This window comes from Sminthopsis crassicaudata, chromosome 2, assembly GCF_048593235.1.
Source record: "Sminthopsis crassicaudata isolate SCR6 chromosome 2, ASM4859323v1, whole genome shotgun sequence".
Lineage (NCBI taxonomy): Eukaryota > Metazoa > Chordata > Mammalia > Dasyuromorphia > Dasyuridae > Sminthopsis > Sminthopsis crassicaudata.
Genome location: NC_133618.1, coordinates 635,017,719 through 635,035,043, shown reverse-complemented (window position 1 = coordinate 635,035,043; position 17,325 = coordinate 635,017,719). Strand labels below are relative to the sequence as shown.

At 45.2% G+C, this 17,325-nt stretch overlaps 1 protein-coding gene across 2 annotated transcripts; it reads left to right on the top strand.

Moving 5' to 3' along the window:
• Nucleotides 1-418: 418 nt before the first annotated feature.
• KIFBP (kinesin family binding protein) lies at nucleotides 419-16,181 on the top strand. 2 transcript variants are annotated; one of them, XM_074296567.1, is made up of 7 exons: nucleotides 419-1,146; nucleotides 3,428-3,526; nucleotides 6,474-6,553; nucleotides 6,772-6,955; nucleotides 9,372-9,462; nucleotides 11,249-11,358; nucleotides 14,819-16,181. In XM_074296567.1, the coding sequence occupies exons 1-7, from the start codon at nucleotides 724-726 to the stop codon at nucleotides 15,695-15,697; spliced, it is 1,866 nt and encodes a 621-aa protein (XP_074152668.1). In that variant the 5' UTR covers nucleotides 419-723; the 3' UTR covers nucleotides 15,698-16,181. The 2 variants fall into 2 exon arrangements, with proteins under 2 accessions (XP_074152668.1, XP_074152670.1); XM_074296569.1 differs by having other exon boundaries at nucleotides 662-1,146; nucleotides 9,372-9,456.
• Nucleotides 16,182-17,325: the final 1,144 nt, after the last annotated feature.

The following is a 17,325-nucleotide window of genomic DNA, read 5'->3' as shown; positions in this document are numbered from 1 at the left end:
CCTTATGTTTTTTTCTATATTGCACGGACCTCGTTCTTGGCTCGCCCCCGCCCCACTACAGTGGCAGCTTGACCACAATATCGGGGCTGGACAAGTCGCGAGTTCGAATCCAAAGGCAGCCACTTAACTTCTGCTCGTTCTCCCGTTTGTTAAACGGGGATAATAACGGCCCCTCCCTCCTGGAGTTACAAGGGGTCTTGTAAGGGGATTTGCACTACGTAAATGACAGCCCCCATTATTAGGGGGGAGGGGAGCAGGACTGTGGGTTAGCGCACGCCCGGCTCACTGTAAGCGCTTCATAAATACTTGGTGACTGACGGTTTAGGGGAAATTCGAGCCCCCTCCTGCCTCCCAGCGCGACGCGGGGGAACTGAGCAGACTCACTATGAGACTGCGCAGAACAAAACCCCGTCTTCTGCCCAGGCCGGGCCCGCTGTCACGGGGGGGAGGAGCAGGCCGGCCCCTCGGGACGCCTCCGGACGCTGCGGCCGCTCCGCTGTCCCGCAGGGGAAGACTGGGATTGAAGAGTCCCTGAGGGCGCAGCTGCGTCCCCGTGGCAACGGCGCCGGAGCTCGCCGCACAGGCCCCGCCTCCTCCCCGCCGGCGCCGGCCGTCATTGGCCGACGTGTTCGCGCGGCCCCGCCCCTCGAGGAGCGCGCGGCGTGCGTGGTGCGGGCGCGGCCAGGCGCGAGGGGCAGCGGCCGGGCGGACAAGGCGGGCGCCATGGCGACCCCGGCGGCCTGGGCCGCGGCCTGTGAGAAGTTCCGCACGTCTCTGTCGTTGTCGCAGGTGGAGTCTCAGAAGGATCCGGAGAACGACCCTTACAAGTCCAAGTACCGCGCCCGGGAGCTGCTGCAGGAGGTGAAGGCGCTGTTGGGGCCCGCGGCCGACGAGGACGAGGATGAGGAGGCGGGCGGCGGCCCGGGCGCGGAGGAGGAGCCTGCGGCGGAGCGCGCCGGGCCGGGGGCCGGGGCTGAGCCCAGCACGCGGGCCGTGCGTCTGGCCGCCGTGGAGCTGCAGCTGGGCCTCAACCACCTGGACACGGAAGAGCTGGCGGCCGGCGAGGAGCACCTGCAGAACTGCCTGCGCCTGGTGCGGCGCAGCCGCCTCGAGCCCGCCGCCGTGTCCCTGCACCTGCAGGCCCAGGTGCGACCCGGGCGGGGGGAGCGGGGGAGGGGCCCCGGTGTGATGGGGGGGTCGGGAGCCCTTCTCCCCGGCGGTGCGCCGGCGGGCCTGAGGAGGGCAGCTTGGCGCCCCTTCGTGCTGTGACTGCATCTGCAGCCCCGGGGCAGCCCCACCCCTGCTGGGCCCCGCTGGACCTGGCTCCTCGGACCCCGGGAGGGAGACCTCCCCCTTTGTGCGAGTCAGTTAACTGTGTCTGGTGTAGTTTGGCACTTGCTTCTCCGGCTCGTTTTCCGTATGAGGAAACTGAGGCAGTCCGGATCCCGGGGCCCGCCGCCGAACTCGGGCCTTGCGACTTCACGCGGTGCCGAGCCTTGGGCAGTCCGAGTCTGGAGCCAGGCGGATCTCCCGGAACCTCCTGGTCCCAGCCCCGCTTCCCTCCGGACAGGCGAAGGCGCGGAAATCCCGGCCCCCCAGACAGCCCCCGGGAAGGAGCCGGGCCCGAGGTTCTGGAGCTTCCAACCAGAACTCTGACGGGTACATTTCCTTGTAACCCCCGGCCTCCGTCTGACTCGTTTAAGGGCATTGCTCGGAGGGGGTTCCGGCCCTGGAGCTCTGAAGGCCCTGTTCCCCCGCGCTCTGAGGCCCCGCCCCACCTGCTCCTCTGGTTCTGTGCTCGGTCCCACACTTTTATCCGTGGAGTGACTTGGGCTTTTTTAACGTTTTCTGCGTGAATTCTTCCTCCCTGTGGCACTTATTTTCTAATACACTAAAGGTAGTTTTCAAGATTCACTTTTGTAAGCTTTTGTGTTTAGGTGTTTTTCTTCCCCTCCCCAGGATACCAAGCAATCTGTTATAGATTTTACAAGTACAGTATTTAAAACATTTCCGTATTCGTCCTTTGTGTCAGAAAATCAGAATAAAAGGGGGAAACAACCAGGAAAAAATCAAAAAGTGAAAACTGTGCTTTGATCCTCATTCAGCCTCTCTGGCATTGCTGGATCTCCCGGTCCTGCTCACCGCATCAGCTCACGGAGAGCCGCCTGCTCATCATTTCTTTTTCCGTTTCTTTCCCCCCCTCAGGCGGGGGTTACGGGAAGTCCCGGGGTCACACAGCCAGGAATGTTCAGTGTCTGAGACCAGATTTGAACTCGGTCCTCCTGACTTCAGGGCTGGGGCTCTACCCACTGCGCCCCCTGGCCGCCCCTCACCATTTCTTACAGAACAATAACACATTTCACTGCTTATTTAGCCATCCCGAAACTGATGGACATTCACCATTTCTGATTCCTTGCCACACGAGAGGAGCTCTGGGTGACTCCTGCAGAAGGATCCCTGGGGCTCCTGCCTCTGACTCTCAGGCCCTTGATTTTCTAACCTCTTTTTATTTTCCCGACCTTCCACTCTCTTCAGTAGAACCTTCTTAGTCCGACGCGATCAGACTGTTCCTTCATTCCCATTGATGATCGTCCATTTGTGGGATGGTCTTCCCATCACATGACGTCCGAGTTCGAGGGCTCCTCTGGGCCCTGCTGATCCTTTAGGTCCTTCCGAAGCCGCACCTCTGGGGGAAGCCTTCCTGCCTGTCCTAGCACACCCTCCAAACGCTGTTAGATGTGCAGATGGAGGCGGCCCATCCTGGCCGAGTCCCTGTGGGTCTGGAGCACGGCAGGGCGCGGCATCTGCAAGGTGCTGGCCATTCCTAACGGGTGGTGACAGATGTCTTAGAGCAGTGGTCCTCATACTTTTTAAGTAGGGGCCAGTTCCCTGTCCCTCAGACTGTGGGAGGCCGGACTGTAGTAAAAACTAAAGCTCACCCTCTGTCTCCGCCCTCAGCCCGTTTACCATAACCCGGCGGGCCCATAACCGTCCTCAGTGGCTGCATGTGGCCCGAGGGCCGTAGTTTGAGAACCCCGGTCTTAGAGGATGGTGGCCGCCTCTGGTTGGGAGGCGTGTCTGTGCTCGGCTGCCTGGAGATTGTCAGCCAGAAGGCGAGTCGTCCTGGGTCCAGGCCCCACGCTGGAGACTGTCATCAGGGGAGCTACAATCCACCTGAGGAAGCACGGCCTCTGTGGGGAGAACACGGCGAGAAGGCTCGGGCCCTCTGGCTGGTTTGCTGCCGTGCCCGTTGCTCATCAGGGAGCCCCAACCCCTTTTCTGCCCTGGGCCTGCCTAGTCCTAAGCAGCGCTAACCTGCAGCACGGAGAGGAGCCGGGCAATTCCCTTCGTCCCCGTGGACCGTTATTTCCTGTAAAATGAGTGCAACATTTTCTCTGATTGTAATTCATGTCTCTCTTCGTTCTAGAATAATCTGGGTATCCTGTGGTCTGAAAGAGATGAAATTGAGACTGCACAAACTTACCTAGAGTCTGCAGAAGCCCTGTATAATCAGTATATGAAAGAGGTATGGGAAGCTTTCAGAGCTCAGTTAGGCAGAAGTTAATAGGGGGAAAAAGCCGATGTTCTGGTGAGACTCCAGATCCCTGGAGTCTCCCTGATTAGGTTGTTGTGAATGCTTGGGCCATAGACTAGGATGACACTGCAACTTTATAAATATGCCCTGAGGTTCTCCCTTTCAGCCAGATTGGTTGGGAGATGGCTGATGTCTGCTATAGAGATTTGCGGAGTGGTGAGAGCCCGTGCTGTTACGATTTAAAAGGGTTTAGAAATTCTGAATTGTTTTCTCAGACTTGCTTTAAAAATTGTTGTGCTTCCAGGAAAGCAAATAAAAGTGTAATGTCTGAAACTTTTAGGACATCAAGTTCTAGAAAGCTCATAAACAACTGCATTAAAGTAAATTTTTAATTCTGTTTTGAGAATTGAGGGGCGTAACTAAAATAATTGGATATTATTAAATTAAATTAAATGCTTCTCCAAACCAAAAATAGAAGTCATTCTTTTATTTTCATCATTTTCAAATTCAGATTTTTTTTTTTTTTTTTTTGTATTCATTTTTCCAAATTACCCCCCTCCCTCCCCCCGATGACAGGCAATCCCATACATTTTACATGTGTTACAATATAGTCTAGATACAATACATGTGTGTGAATATCATTTTCTTGTTGCACAATAAACATTAGAATCCGAAGGTACATGCAACCTGGGCAGACAGATATTAGTGCTAACAATTTTCATTCCCCTCCCAGTGTTTCTTCTCTGGGTGCAGCTACCTCTGTCCATCATTGATCAACTGGAAGTGAGTTGGATCTTCTTTATGATGAAGATTTCCACCTCCATCAGAATACATCCTCATACAGTACTGTTGTTGAAGTGTACAGTGATCTTCTGGTTCTGCTCATTTCACTCAGCATCAGTTGATTTAAGTCTCTCCAGGCCTCTCTGTATTCCTCCTGCTGGTCATTTCTTACAGAGCAATAATATTCCATAACCTTCATATACCACAATTTACCCAACCATTCTCCAACCGATGGACATCCATTCATCTTCCAGTTTCTAGCCACTACAAAAAGAGCTGCCACAAACATTTTGGCACATATATGTCTCTTTCCGCTCTTTAGTATCAAATTCAGATTTTAAGGCGCACACACAGACGCACAGTTTCTGTATGAGTACACACTGGGAATATTTGTAGTGGTTTTATAGACATGTGCATTATCCAGTTATTGATGTTGTAAGAAAACATTTAATATATCTCACACTAGTAATAGCAAGAAAAATTTCATAATTTCATTCTTTTTGTTTTTTTAAATGAGTACACAAGAATTTTATGTGTCTTAGGAAAGCTGAGGTGATATAATACAGAGAATAGCACCTGGATCCATGTGCTCCAGGTGGCGCTGGTTGCTGCTGCTGACTAGTCATGTGCCTTGTAGCACATTCTATATTGTCTTTCTCCCTCTGTGAAATGGCAGCACTACTCTGCTCTTGGTATTTATGTCATAGCGTCATTGTAAGCACTACATCAGACCCTTCCTGGGAGTAAAAAGTGAAAAGTGACCCGTGCAAATGGAAGGAGGTTTCTGGCTGCTCTTTGGAGGGGATTAAAAACTGATTTATCACACAAATGAAATCACATAATAATCAGAACCTCAGGATTGGTTATTCTAACGCACTGATTTTTGGGTACTAAGAAAGGGGCATCTCCCAGAATAAGCTGGGTAACATGAGACTATAATAACAACAACAAAAGCTCAAAACACCTCTTGGTAAAAAGGAATGTTGAAAGTCAAATCTATAAATGGAGTTCAAATGATTCCCTTCTCCCAGGTTGGTTGTACCTCTTCAGGAAGGCAAAAAACTCCAGCAAGATGTTTACTAATGTGCCTTCATGCACATAAACTAATTACTCTTTTACAGTATTAAATGTCAGGGCTTCACATATTTGTATAGGAAAAAAAATTTAAATAGAATTTAGTATTTCATGATGATACTGAATTTTGGTGGTAAGATGACTACACATTGTAAAGTCTTGTTTTTTACCTATCCTTATGTTGCTAGGAAAACAGGGAGCCTAGTTAATGAGAGAAGTGGGGGAAAGGCTGCTTTGACTCTTCTTGGGGGAGGGCATCTGCCTCCTAAGAAAGATAGACATGACATAGATTATTGTGTTCGTGGGTGTCTCCTCAGCGAAGCCTGTCTTATGCATATTAAACAGTTTTCTGAATTGTTGACAGGGTTGTGGAGTAGCCTTGCCACAGCAGCGCCTTTGTCAGGGCCTCTGGAGACCTCCTTGTCCATTGTGACTTGCCTTAGCAATGCTTTTCTGTTTCAGTGGCTTCAGTCAGCTTAGGAGCTGAATTAGAAATCTCTTCAGAAGTCCCATCAGCGTGATAGGCTTCTTTTGGAAAAGGGTTGAGTTACTGCTTGGAGCTGTCTGCTTAATCCAATGTAAGGCACATCATTGACGGTCATATACTTATGAAAGCAAAGTTGGGCAAAATGAAGTATTCTCTTGTTGGGGGTTGCCCGGAGAGGGTCATCCCAAGTTGGGGGAACTTAGAGTAAAACCACTTTTTATTCTGGAAGGGAGTTAACATTTTCTTGTTACTGAGAAAAAGCTGAGAATGTCTGAGTATTTGTTCTTAACTTTTCCTACTGATCAATTTAAAATGGTATTGCCATGTAATACCCGGCCCAAGCAATGAAGATGTTTTGTGATGGTTTCTTAGTGGGGGAAGATTTTTTTGGGGGGGGTTAGGAAACAAAACCTGGATTGCAGTAGTGTTTCAGCCTCTCATTAGGTCTTATATTTGAGACTTTAGCTTGGGTAAAATTGAGTCATGTTCCATCTGTGGCCCTAATTGTGTTATGTTCTTAGTGAAAAAGACTTTGGGCTTTCTCCTTTTCACCAGAAGAGGGAGCCTGGTATTCACAAAACATCTCTCTTCTAGATTGGGAACCCTCCTCTTGATCCCAATGAGCACTTTCTGCCCGAGGAAGAGAAGCTTACAGAGCAGGAGAGATCCAGAAGGTGGGTGTTCAGTGTTCCCAAGTGACCTTCAGTAAAGCTCAGAAAGGCTGCCTCCAGCATGTAGTGAATTCTTCTTGTGGAAGGTTTTTAAGTGGAAATGTGTGCTGCCCCTCTTATCAGTGATATCACAAGTGGGATTCCTTCTTGGGGTAGAGTTTGGACTAGCTAGCATTTCTGCAATTCTCTGATTCTCTGATCCTGACCTGTTGTCATCACAGATTTGAGAAAGCGTATACTCATACCTTGTATTACCTGGCTCAAGTCTATCAGCACTTGGAAATGATTGAGAAAGCTGCTCAGTATTGCCACACCACCCTTAAACGACAGCTGGAATACAGTGGCTACCACCCTGTAGAATGGGCTATCAACGCTGCTACCTTGTCCCAATATTACATCAATAAGGTAAGCATTTTTCAGAAGAAAAGCCCAGTGGCTGCTCTTGGTGGGCTTGAAATGGAATCCTGAATAAAGAAATCAGAATTCTGTTTTCTTTCTTGTGCTCGTGGTAAGAATTCCTGATGGGAACTCTTTCTGGCCACGAAGTCAAGGTTATTTCCTGATCTTCCTAGCTTGGATGGAAAAGTCAGACTGGAACTTCCAGCCTTGGCCTTCCAGCTCACTCTGACCCTGCATCATCTATAACAGAGCCTGAGGGAGAGGCCAGCTTTCCATTTTTGAGAACCAAGGTTCAAATGCTGGTCTTTGCACCGTGCACTTTCTTCTCTCTCTGTCTCTTGGGTTCCTTATTTATGAAATTGAGGAGTTGGACTAGATGGTCTCCATTAAGTTAAATTGAGCTTTTATTTTGTTTGCAGAAATAGCTTTATCTTTATCAATTGTGGGTGTTCTAAGTAACTGTAATCTAATAACTGTTGTCATAATTTCATAAGGAAGTTGATAAATCGCATGTGATATGTTTCAGTTATTCTGAGTATTAGCTTCTTTGTGATAATTTTTACCAAAAAAAAAAAAAAAGAAGAAGAAACTATCTTGGCTTAGTTCTTATTCAGTGTATTTATGAAGTTTCTTTTTTGAATTCATATGTATGTAAGAACCTTTCAGAAGGATGCTTTTTAATTGGCTTCATTTGACAAGTCCTGGAGTCTTCCAGAGTCTCAAATCCTCGCTGCTACATAAGTTCCTGTTCCCAGGAGCAGAGGTCCTCTGGTGTGTTTGTTTAGCATGTTGAGCCCTCCTCAACTGTCCCAAACTGCCTCCTTCATCACAGATTTTTCACCCTGACTCCAACACTTACTAGCTCTGTGCCTGTGGGCAAAATACTTGGGCCAAAGTCTCAAAATTCCAACACTTAAGATTTTTGGATCGCCATTTTTTAATGCTCATGATCAAATTCAGGGTAAAGTCTCCCTGTTAGCTACCTACGAACATCCTCTTGAAAATCCCGTATTGTAAAGTGAAGTTGCTCTCATTTCATACATTATTTGGGGACTGGGTTGTGTCACCTACTAGTGTGGTCTTAGCCAGACTTAACAGATGACTACGTGGAAGGCCGGTGCTGCTAGGCAGGTGTCATGCTTCTCAGCAGAATCCTTCAAATGTCATTCTCTCCCATGTAATGTAAGAATGAGCTTTGCTGCTCTGGCCAGCAGGCTACTATGGAGAATCCCTTCATAATCTTGAGACATTTTAAAGTAGTTTTCTAATTATAGTGTCTCTTTTTGAAAATGACAAATTCTAAAATTCTGCTATTAAAATAATTTCTTTTTCCAGGCTTGGGTAATGGACTTTCAAGAGCTGTGTGAGATGTCTCTTTATTTGCAAACCATGTGGTGAATAGAGAAGGGGAATAGTTGGTTATCAGAATTTACTTCTTTGTATTTTAAAAGCAGATAATTGAATTTTAGAATTTAACTAACTATTCCCTTTATATTACATATTACTTTTATCTTGTTTAGGAGGCCAGGTCTTAGTTGACATTTTATTTTATTTTTCTAAGCTGGGGTTAAGTGACTTGCCCACGGTCACACTGCTAGGAAGTGTTAAGTGTCTGAGACCAGATTTGAACTCTGGTCCTCCTGAATTCAGGGCTGGTGCTCTATCCACTGTGCCACCTAGCTGCCCTGACCTTTTATTTTAGTGATTTAGACTAAAGGATTTAATGGAGGAAGCATTAGTTTGAATAAAAGCTGATAAAATCTTTTTATCTACTCACTGTTAGCACAAGGAGAGCTCATTTTTTTTCCCATGCTAGCCAATGCAGATTCTTATTAAGTTGGATGCCACTTTATTTTTCATCCTTCAGAGAGTAACAGAAACCACAAAACCTAAGGGACAACCATAAGCCACCCCATACAGGCCTCCATAGAGATTTCCCCATCGGGAAGCCAAGCACAGCTGGAGGGAAGGGCCAGGGAGGTTTTATACCCATGGTTCCCCCTGTTCTTGGGGATTATAGCTCTATATCATGGTTCTTAACCATTTTTGTATTCCAGACTTCTTTGGCAATTGAATGAAGCCTATAGGCTCTTTTTCAGAATTATGTTTTTAGATGCATAAAATAAAATATATAGGAATACAAAAAAACTCCATGATAAAAAGCCCTACTACAGATGGTATTCTTAGCCAATTCTTCATATTTAGGGAACTGTACTACATAGTTTCTTCTCAGGCTTACTTACCTAATCAAATGAGAGGTTGTATATGTGAGTATATCTTGTGTGCTGAAGAAAAGGATTTTTGGTAGGATTTTTAAATAGCTTTTATTACTTTAGCTTTATTTAAAAGATTGCATTTTCTGTTAATAGTTTCCAGTCTAGAAATTCAAATTTCATTTCATTGTTGATTGCTTTTCTCATAGCAATGTTTTATGGAGTCCAGACATTGTTTATCTGCTGCCAGTGTCATCTTTAGCCAGGCCGAACAGACTCCATCAACAGAAGACAGTGAGTGTGGGTGTTTTTATATTACATAATTCTTGAAAGCATTTTCTTAACTGTGATGAGATAACATATCAGAAATCGGGGTGTTTGGCAGTTGGCAGTTGCAGTAATATGCTGACCAATTTCTTTGGTAATAGCAAAGTTTATTCTGAGTCACTCCCAAGCCCAAAATTCTTAATTTTGGAAATGAAAGACTTTTTCCTCCCCTCTTTAGTAACTGTTGGGATTTTGAGAATGTGTTCCTGGGGCCCCGAGAGCTTTCTCTTGTGAGGGTCCTCTCTCTGAACTGAATGATCTTGATTTACTGAGTTATTTGCATGTTCTCTCCCCCATTAGAATGGGACCTCTAGGAGAGCAAGAGCTGCGTTTTTGTCTTTCTTTTTATGCCTTGTGATTAGCACAGTACCAAGTCCTTAATTAATGTTGATGCATTAAGAAAGTGAGTGAGTGACTTGTTTATGATCCCATAGCTAATGGGGGTCAGAAGTAGGATGTCAATCCAGGTCTTTTGACTCTGGGACCAGAATTCACTACATACTGCTCCTGACATTTAATTATATCAAATTGATTCCCAAATGGAAAAGACTGAACTTTTCATAAAATCAAATAAAAGTTACTCCTTAGATGATTTTTGAATATTTTGAGAAAATCAGTACTCTGGGCAAGAATTAAGAGAGCTTAATCCCAGAAAAAGCCCGTGGTGTAATTTGGTTGAGAAGTCATTTCCTTGAGTCTCTTCCATATGAAAGAGCTGAAGATATTTAACTGAGAGAAGAGAAGGCTTGGAGCTGAGGGAAATGTGATCTTCAAGTATTCAAAAGGCTGTTTTATGGAGGAGGGGTTAGGCTTTGGCCAAATTCTGCTTGTCCTCAGAGGACACCAGAAGCAGAGATTTGAAATTATAAAGCAGGCACATGTAGACTTATCTCAAGAAAAACTTCCTAATAAGGGACTGTTCCAGAACAGAATGGACTCCTTCAGGAGATTGTGTGCTGAAATCTTGCTATATGTATATTCTGTGAAGATTCTCTCTCTTTTTGTCATGGACTTTATTGGAAGGCCTATGATGTTCCTTCCAACTCTGGAATTCTCAGGGTCTTTGGGCTTTTTTAAGTCTCATTCATTTAATGTCATTTTGTAATTGATGTAAATGGTTGAGTTGGGATAGCTGTAAGGATTTAAAAAACTAGTTTCTAAGAATGAAGTTATCAAAAAGCACAAATCTAAAGAGAGAGAGAAGATTGCATATTTTGTTCTATTTTGAGCATGGGTCAGATTATTAACTTGGGGAGTGTTCATCAGTTTTGTTCTTTACCCTTTGTCTCCATTGCTACTAGACTCAAATTTAAAAGTACCAACATAATCATGAATTTACCACCAAACACCTGATCTCACCTTAAAATTTGTATTTCTCTGTTGAAATTTTTACTAGTTCACTGTTTGATTTCACAGTGACAGGACCCAATTTTTTTGTTACCTGGTTAAAAGAAAGTATGCTAACTTGAAGGGTAAGTGTTGGCTATATTAAAAATTTCTTTCTGACCTTTATACAGAAAGAAATTCTAATTATAAGTAGTGACAAATTATAGATTCTGAAAAAGTACTAATAGATGGAATAGTTGGGGTGTTTTTCTTTCATAATTTAAAAACTGCCACTGGATATAATGAAGGTTGATGTTTTTGGAAGTCTACAGACATCACTTTGAGATGCCTAATTAAAATGCTTAATGCACAGCACTTTGAAAGGTAGCTAAATCATGAATTTAAAGATGGCCTGTGTTGTATGTCTTATCAGCCGAAACAGAACAAGACCAACAAGATCTTCGTCAGAGAAAAGCAGAAATTGCCAGATGCTGGATTAAATATTGCTTGAATCTCCTACAGAATGCACAGGCCTCCTTGGAGGTAGGACAGACAAAAAGAATTGTATTTGTGTTTAGGTTGCTCCCAAGCTTTAGCTTATGAGCCTGTACAAAGGAAGTGCTTGATAAATAATTTCTGAGTACTTGGTGAATTCAAGTTCAAAAAAAGTGAAAATCTCTTGAGTGCTGAAGAAAAGGATTTTTGGTAGGATTTTTAAATAGCTTTTATTACTTTAGCTTTATTTAAAAGATTGCATTTTCTGTTAATAGTTTCCAGTCTAGAAATTCAAATTTCATTTCACTGTTGATTGCTTTTCTCATAGCAATGTTTTATGGAGTCTTTTAAATCTTGGTTCACTACCCCTGACCCTCTGCAGTTCATGGGCGATAACAACCAAGGGCAATGCCCATCTTTAAAATATGAGAGAGGGCTTAAGTGGGCAGAATCCTTTCATGGAGAGGAGGGCCAAGGAAACAAACGGATAATTTGGCTATACTCAGGAAGCATTTTTAATGAAGCTGGAAGGAAAGAGGATACTTGGACTCAAGTGAGGGAGAGCTGCGAACATTTCTTTTAAGCATATGTGGATTCTCACATTGGCAGTTACTGAGGTGCTATCTGTGGGGCCAGAGCCAAACCTGGAGACAGCCGGTCAGGGGGAGGGTGGGAAGTCTGCTCTGGGGGCGACACCATTCTGACAAGGTTAAAGGGTTAACTTGGTAATGAGCAACCTCTCTGTGTACCCCCCCATCTCTACAAAATTTTAGAATAATCTTCACATAATAAAATAATTATACACAAAAATTTTAAAATCACATTTTTTGATGGAGGTATGAGGTCAGTAAGCATTAATAAAGCACCTATTGTGTGCCAGGCACCAGGCTAAGTGCTTTACAGAAACTGCATTTGGTTCTCACGGCCACCTTGGAGGAGTGAAGTTCTATGGTGATCTCCATTTTACAGTGGAAGAAACAGGGAAAAAAGTGAAGGGCACGCAGCTAGCAGGTACTAGCCAAGGGCAGGGCAGGGCGGGCTTTGTTCGTCTGAAGTGTCCCCGGTGTGCCCAGCTGGGCCCTGGAGATACAGATGTAAATGTAACAAACAGGCCCTGTCCTTGAGAAGCTCAGCTCCCATTAAGGGAACACTGTGGAGATGGCGTGGTCTCCAGGAGAAGGGAACCACAGACTGGCAGCTGTCCCAAAGTACAGCACTAGGGCGGTGAATTTGGGGGAATGAGGCCCACTGCTGCCATGTACGTACTGCAAGATCTCCGGTAAAGCCCGTGCCCTCCGCAGCCCCAGTCTCTCCTGTAGGATGAGGGGCCTTTCTGCTCTGGGTCTGCCAGCATTTGAGTGTCCAGGGCAGGATTGATTTGTGATTACCTAGCACATGGGCTATTATACATATACTGTATATCACAGAATATATCCCAGAGCAGGAAGAAGTTGGTCAGGGTTTACCTTCCTGGGCAGGATAGTTGTTCAAATATCTGAATTAGGTAGGCCAGGTGGGAGGTTAAGCATGGTCTGGGCCAAGTTGTGGCCCGCTAATGCAAGGCTCCTTCACATGGGCTCTGTGACCTTTCTAGCATAACTATATTTCAGTGTGCTTAGTTTCCCTGGAGATTGTTCACTTAAAAACTGGATTCCAAGAAGGGCTCCATAGTCTTCCCCAGGCACCTGGAGGGAGCTGAAACATGGGGGTCCAAGAACTTGGCTCTGGGGAACACTCCAGAGGACCTGGCATTCACATGACAGGGTAGAAGAGGAGGACTCCTTATACACCAAAGGTCTTCCACATACTCCTATTTGCAGGAGACACTGTGCTGATTCTGTGAGGTCTGGAACATGGCAGCCTCTAAAATGAGATCTGTAATCACCTCCGAATTTGGCCAGGTAACCCACACAGGCTCGGTGGACAAACACGGAATAAACGCTTGTGAGCGGGCAGGGCATAGGGTCTGAACTCATCGGAGGATGAGAGCAGGCTTTCTTGGATTTGGGAAGTAAAACAGTGCTTTTGGTGAATCCCAGGCTTCTCCCAAAAGGCCATCTTTTTTAACATCAGCATTTTTCTAGTGACAGAGTTGGCAAAAAGTCAGAGACAGTGATGGCTTCTGCCTTGGGAGAACTTTCAAGCCTGTGACAACCGTTGCATTGAACAAGCAGTTAATGTGCCAGGCACTAAGTAAGCACCGAAGGCACAAGTAGGAACAAAAAGACAGTCTGCCCGTGGGCCGCGAGCACTTAAAAAGAGCCAAGCAGGACAGGGATCATGGGAGAGAACAGCCCAACGAAGCAAAAAGGGAGAGGACAAATGGAAGTTCCAGGAGGCAGCGACTAATTAGAATGGGAATAAATTCAGTAAAGGACAGAATAAAAATGTTAAGCCAAGAGAACCTCAGGACACTTGATGTCATGGGCACATCAGAGGGAAACTTGAGTGAAAAATAAGGATGAAGCTTATTTGGGGTGGACAGTGGTTCTTAGAATCCTTCCATCTACCCAGGTGGAAGCAGAGAACACTCTTGGCAATCCAGGGAGACTTTATTAAGGAGATGAGATGGCAAGAGGTGTTTGAGAAAGAGATTTGGGTAAGCTAGTGAGGGGAAGGTATTCAAAAAGAATTTAAAGGGTACTGAATTTAAAATGGAACCTTGCTCATTGGCCTGCATAGGCCCTGAGAGCGTTAGTGGCTAAACTAACTGCCCTGATTTCCTTTGGCATGCTGAAGCTCATGCTGGTAAGTTTGGCTTTGTGGATGCATGGGACTGCTCCAAGTCTTTGCTGTTGGAAAATGAAAAGGTCTGTCCTGAGCGCCTGGAGTGCTTCTCTGCCCTAAAGCTGTGTCTTGATCACATGAAGGTGGTGACCATTTTTGCTGTTTTGACTTGGGTCTCTTGACTTACCTGCTTATTAGTTTTTTAGTAGGGTTTGTTATATGAGCCTTTTGGGAAGATCTGGCTTTAAAATTCCCATGTTCCTTATCAGCTTCAATTTTCCTTGCCCTTCTCATATCAAAGGATTCTAGGAATAAGGACTGGAAGGGAATGTAGTACTCAATAACTCCATCTTCTTATTTCACAGAAAAAGAAACATACCCAGGGGAAAAGTACCATTATTGCTCTGGATATCCTCATTTTCTCCTCACATTAGAGAGGGTCATTTTATATTTCTATAATATCTTCATAAATTGTCATAATTTTATGTTCCTGCTAGGAAGGAGATTAATAAATGTTGATCTATATAGCAGGTAAATGAATCTTAGAGAATGTTCTATAGGGAACAAGTTATATTAACACAGAGGTTTCTTTACTTTTTTCTTTTTGTTTAATTAAATATTCTCCCTCTGCTTGGCTTTCTTAACGTAGTCTAGAGGAGAATGTTACATCTTTCTCTTGTGTTAGCCATTGGGAGTGTAAGCAAAAAAAAAAAAATGCTCATTGTTAAAATAATAGTAGATTGGGATCCTGCTTTAGCCTTTTGCTTTTCTTCCTTTTCAGGACAACATAGGAGAACTTGACCTTGATAAACAGGCTGAACTCAAAGCTCAGAGGAAAAGGGAAGAAGATGAGAAAGAAAACGGCAGGAAGAAAGTGGTCCTCTTTGGCACTAGTGATGTGTGTGACGCCATCTTGGCCATGGAGGAAAAGGTGGCCTGCGTGCCCCCGTTAGACTTTAGGGAAGCCAGGGAGGTGTTTTTAGTGGGCCAGAATTACGTGTTCGAGGCCAAGGAGTACTTTCAGGTTGATGGGTACATCACTGACCATATCGAAATTGTCCAAGACCACAGTTCTCTGTTTAAGGTGCTGGCCTTCTTTGAAGAGGACTATGAGAGGCGCTGCAAGATGCACAAGCGGAGAATAGACATGCTAGAGCCCCTCACGGTAGACCTCAATCCACAATATTATCTATTGATCAACCGGCAGCTTCAGTTTGAGCTGGCCCACACCTATTATGAGATGATGGACTTAAAGGTAGCCATCGCCAACAGGCTAGAGGAGCTCGATTCACACACGATAAAGAAAATCAATTCCCTGGCCCAGTCAGCCATCAAGTACTATGAACTCTTCCTAGACTCCCTAAAAGACCCCAATAAGGTGTTTCCAGAGCAGCTCGGGGAAGACGTTCTCCGTCCTGCCCTGGTAGCCAAGTTCCACATTGCTCGACTCTATGGCAAACTCATCACTTCTGATGGTAGGAAGGAGCTAGACAACATGCAGGCTTCCTTGGAATACTACACGTTCTTGGTTGACTACTGTGAGAGGTACCCCGAGGCCGTCCGTGCTGTAGACACTGAGCTAGAACTTAGTAAAGAGATGGCAGGGCTGCTGCCAGCCAAAATGGAGAGGCTGCGAGCCAAGCTGAGCCCCTTTACTTAAATCCTTATCCCTGGTCATGGAAATGTGCAATAGAGCAGGGTCCTTCAGCCCCAGGTCCCTTCCAGGGTACTTGCCTCCAGTGAGCAGGGAAGCACAGATAGCTCTCTCCAACTCACTTGTCAGTAAAATGAGTTAACAGTTTTTGTCTTGATTTTGTACATTTTTTCTGTAAAATTCGTGTTTGAGATGGCTTGTTCCCTACCTTTCCTGCAGAATACTACTTAAGAGGTGACTCAAACAAAGATGCTGGATGTAGCTGGGGTATAAAAATTAACTTTTTTTTTAAGAGAAATAGAGTTTTCCCCGGGGGGGCAAAAACCCATGAGTTTCCTGCATATCTCCTCCTAGAATCCTAACTTCCCAAAGAAATGTTTACCCAATGATAACTAACCTATAATTTATTTTGTATGTTGTAAAATTCTTTGTCTATATTATAGGAAAAAATTATTAGAGATGTAATAAATGACTTGCTTCACTAACAGAATGTTCGTTTAGTTACTTTTTGTCATCATCGTAGATCCAGTCTGACTCTGGCCATCTCTATGGTCACCACGGCTATTTCAGACTGAGATGTACAACTTGGGAATAAAATCTAAACTTCATCATGTCCAGGGGTGACTCTCGAGCCACTTTGTAAAGGACAAGCTCTGGAAGGTCTTGCCAGAGTGCAGGTGCTTGGAACGTGGGCCGGGCAGTCAGGCTCCTCATCCCGGGGAACATCACAAGGTTGGGGGCTCTGGAATCCTGAGCAGCAGAGCAATTGATCCTTGGTCCTAGATTGCTCATTTATGCTTTTACAGTGACTGGATTAGGAAAGTGGGGAAAGGATGCTCAGGATCACAAAATTCCCTCTGGCCAGTGGGCTGACCTACAGGCCTGTAGGGACCAGCTAAATCCAAGTTGACAGCCTTATAAACAACCAGGCAAGGGGAGCAGGAAAAGGATCAGTGGTGGTGGATGGGAAACGAGAGGATGAGCCAGAGCCAGTCTGTACACGGAGCCTGGCGGGCCAGAGTGGGCTGAGCCGCTGGCAATCTCTGCGGGGTGCTGCTCTGCCAGCAGGGCACCTTCACCTGGGGCTAAATGGGCCCTTCAGGTGCTCAAGGAAATTGGATGGGTTCCTCCTTCAGATGGAACCAGCAGTGATCCGATGCCTGTAAGGGAAGTCCTGAGTAACTGAGGGCTCTCCTAGTCATCACTGGAGGGGAGTGTATGTATATCCACTAGTGGGGATTCTGATGGATCTTTCTGGGTCTCTAAGAAGGGAAGGAGTCCAGTGTGCTTTCCATTAAACAACTATATTTGGAGCATTTTTTTATGTGACTATTGATAGCTTGGAATTCTTCCTTAGGAAATTACACATGTGTTAGCTGTGACCATTTCTTTTTTGGGGGTTGGTTATTTTAATGAGTTTGAATTAACTTCTGTATCTTAAAAATGAGACTTTTCTCGAGGAAACAGCTTTTAAAAATCCCCTTTCTTTGCCTTCCCCCTTCCCTAGTTATCCATTTCCTTTTTAATTTTAGCTTCATTGGGTTTGGTTGTATAAAACCTTTTAAAATTTTATGTACTTAAAATGTCAGTTTTATCTTCTGTGATCCTCTCTATCCCTTATTTGTTGGTAGCCT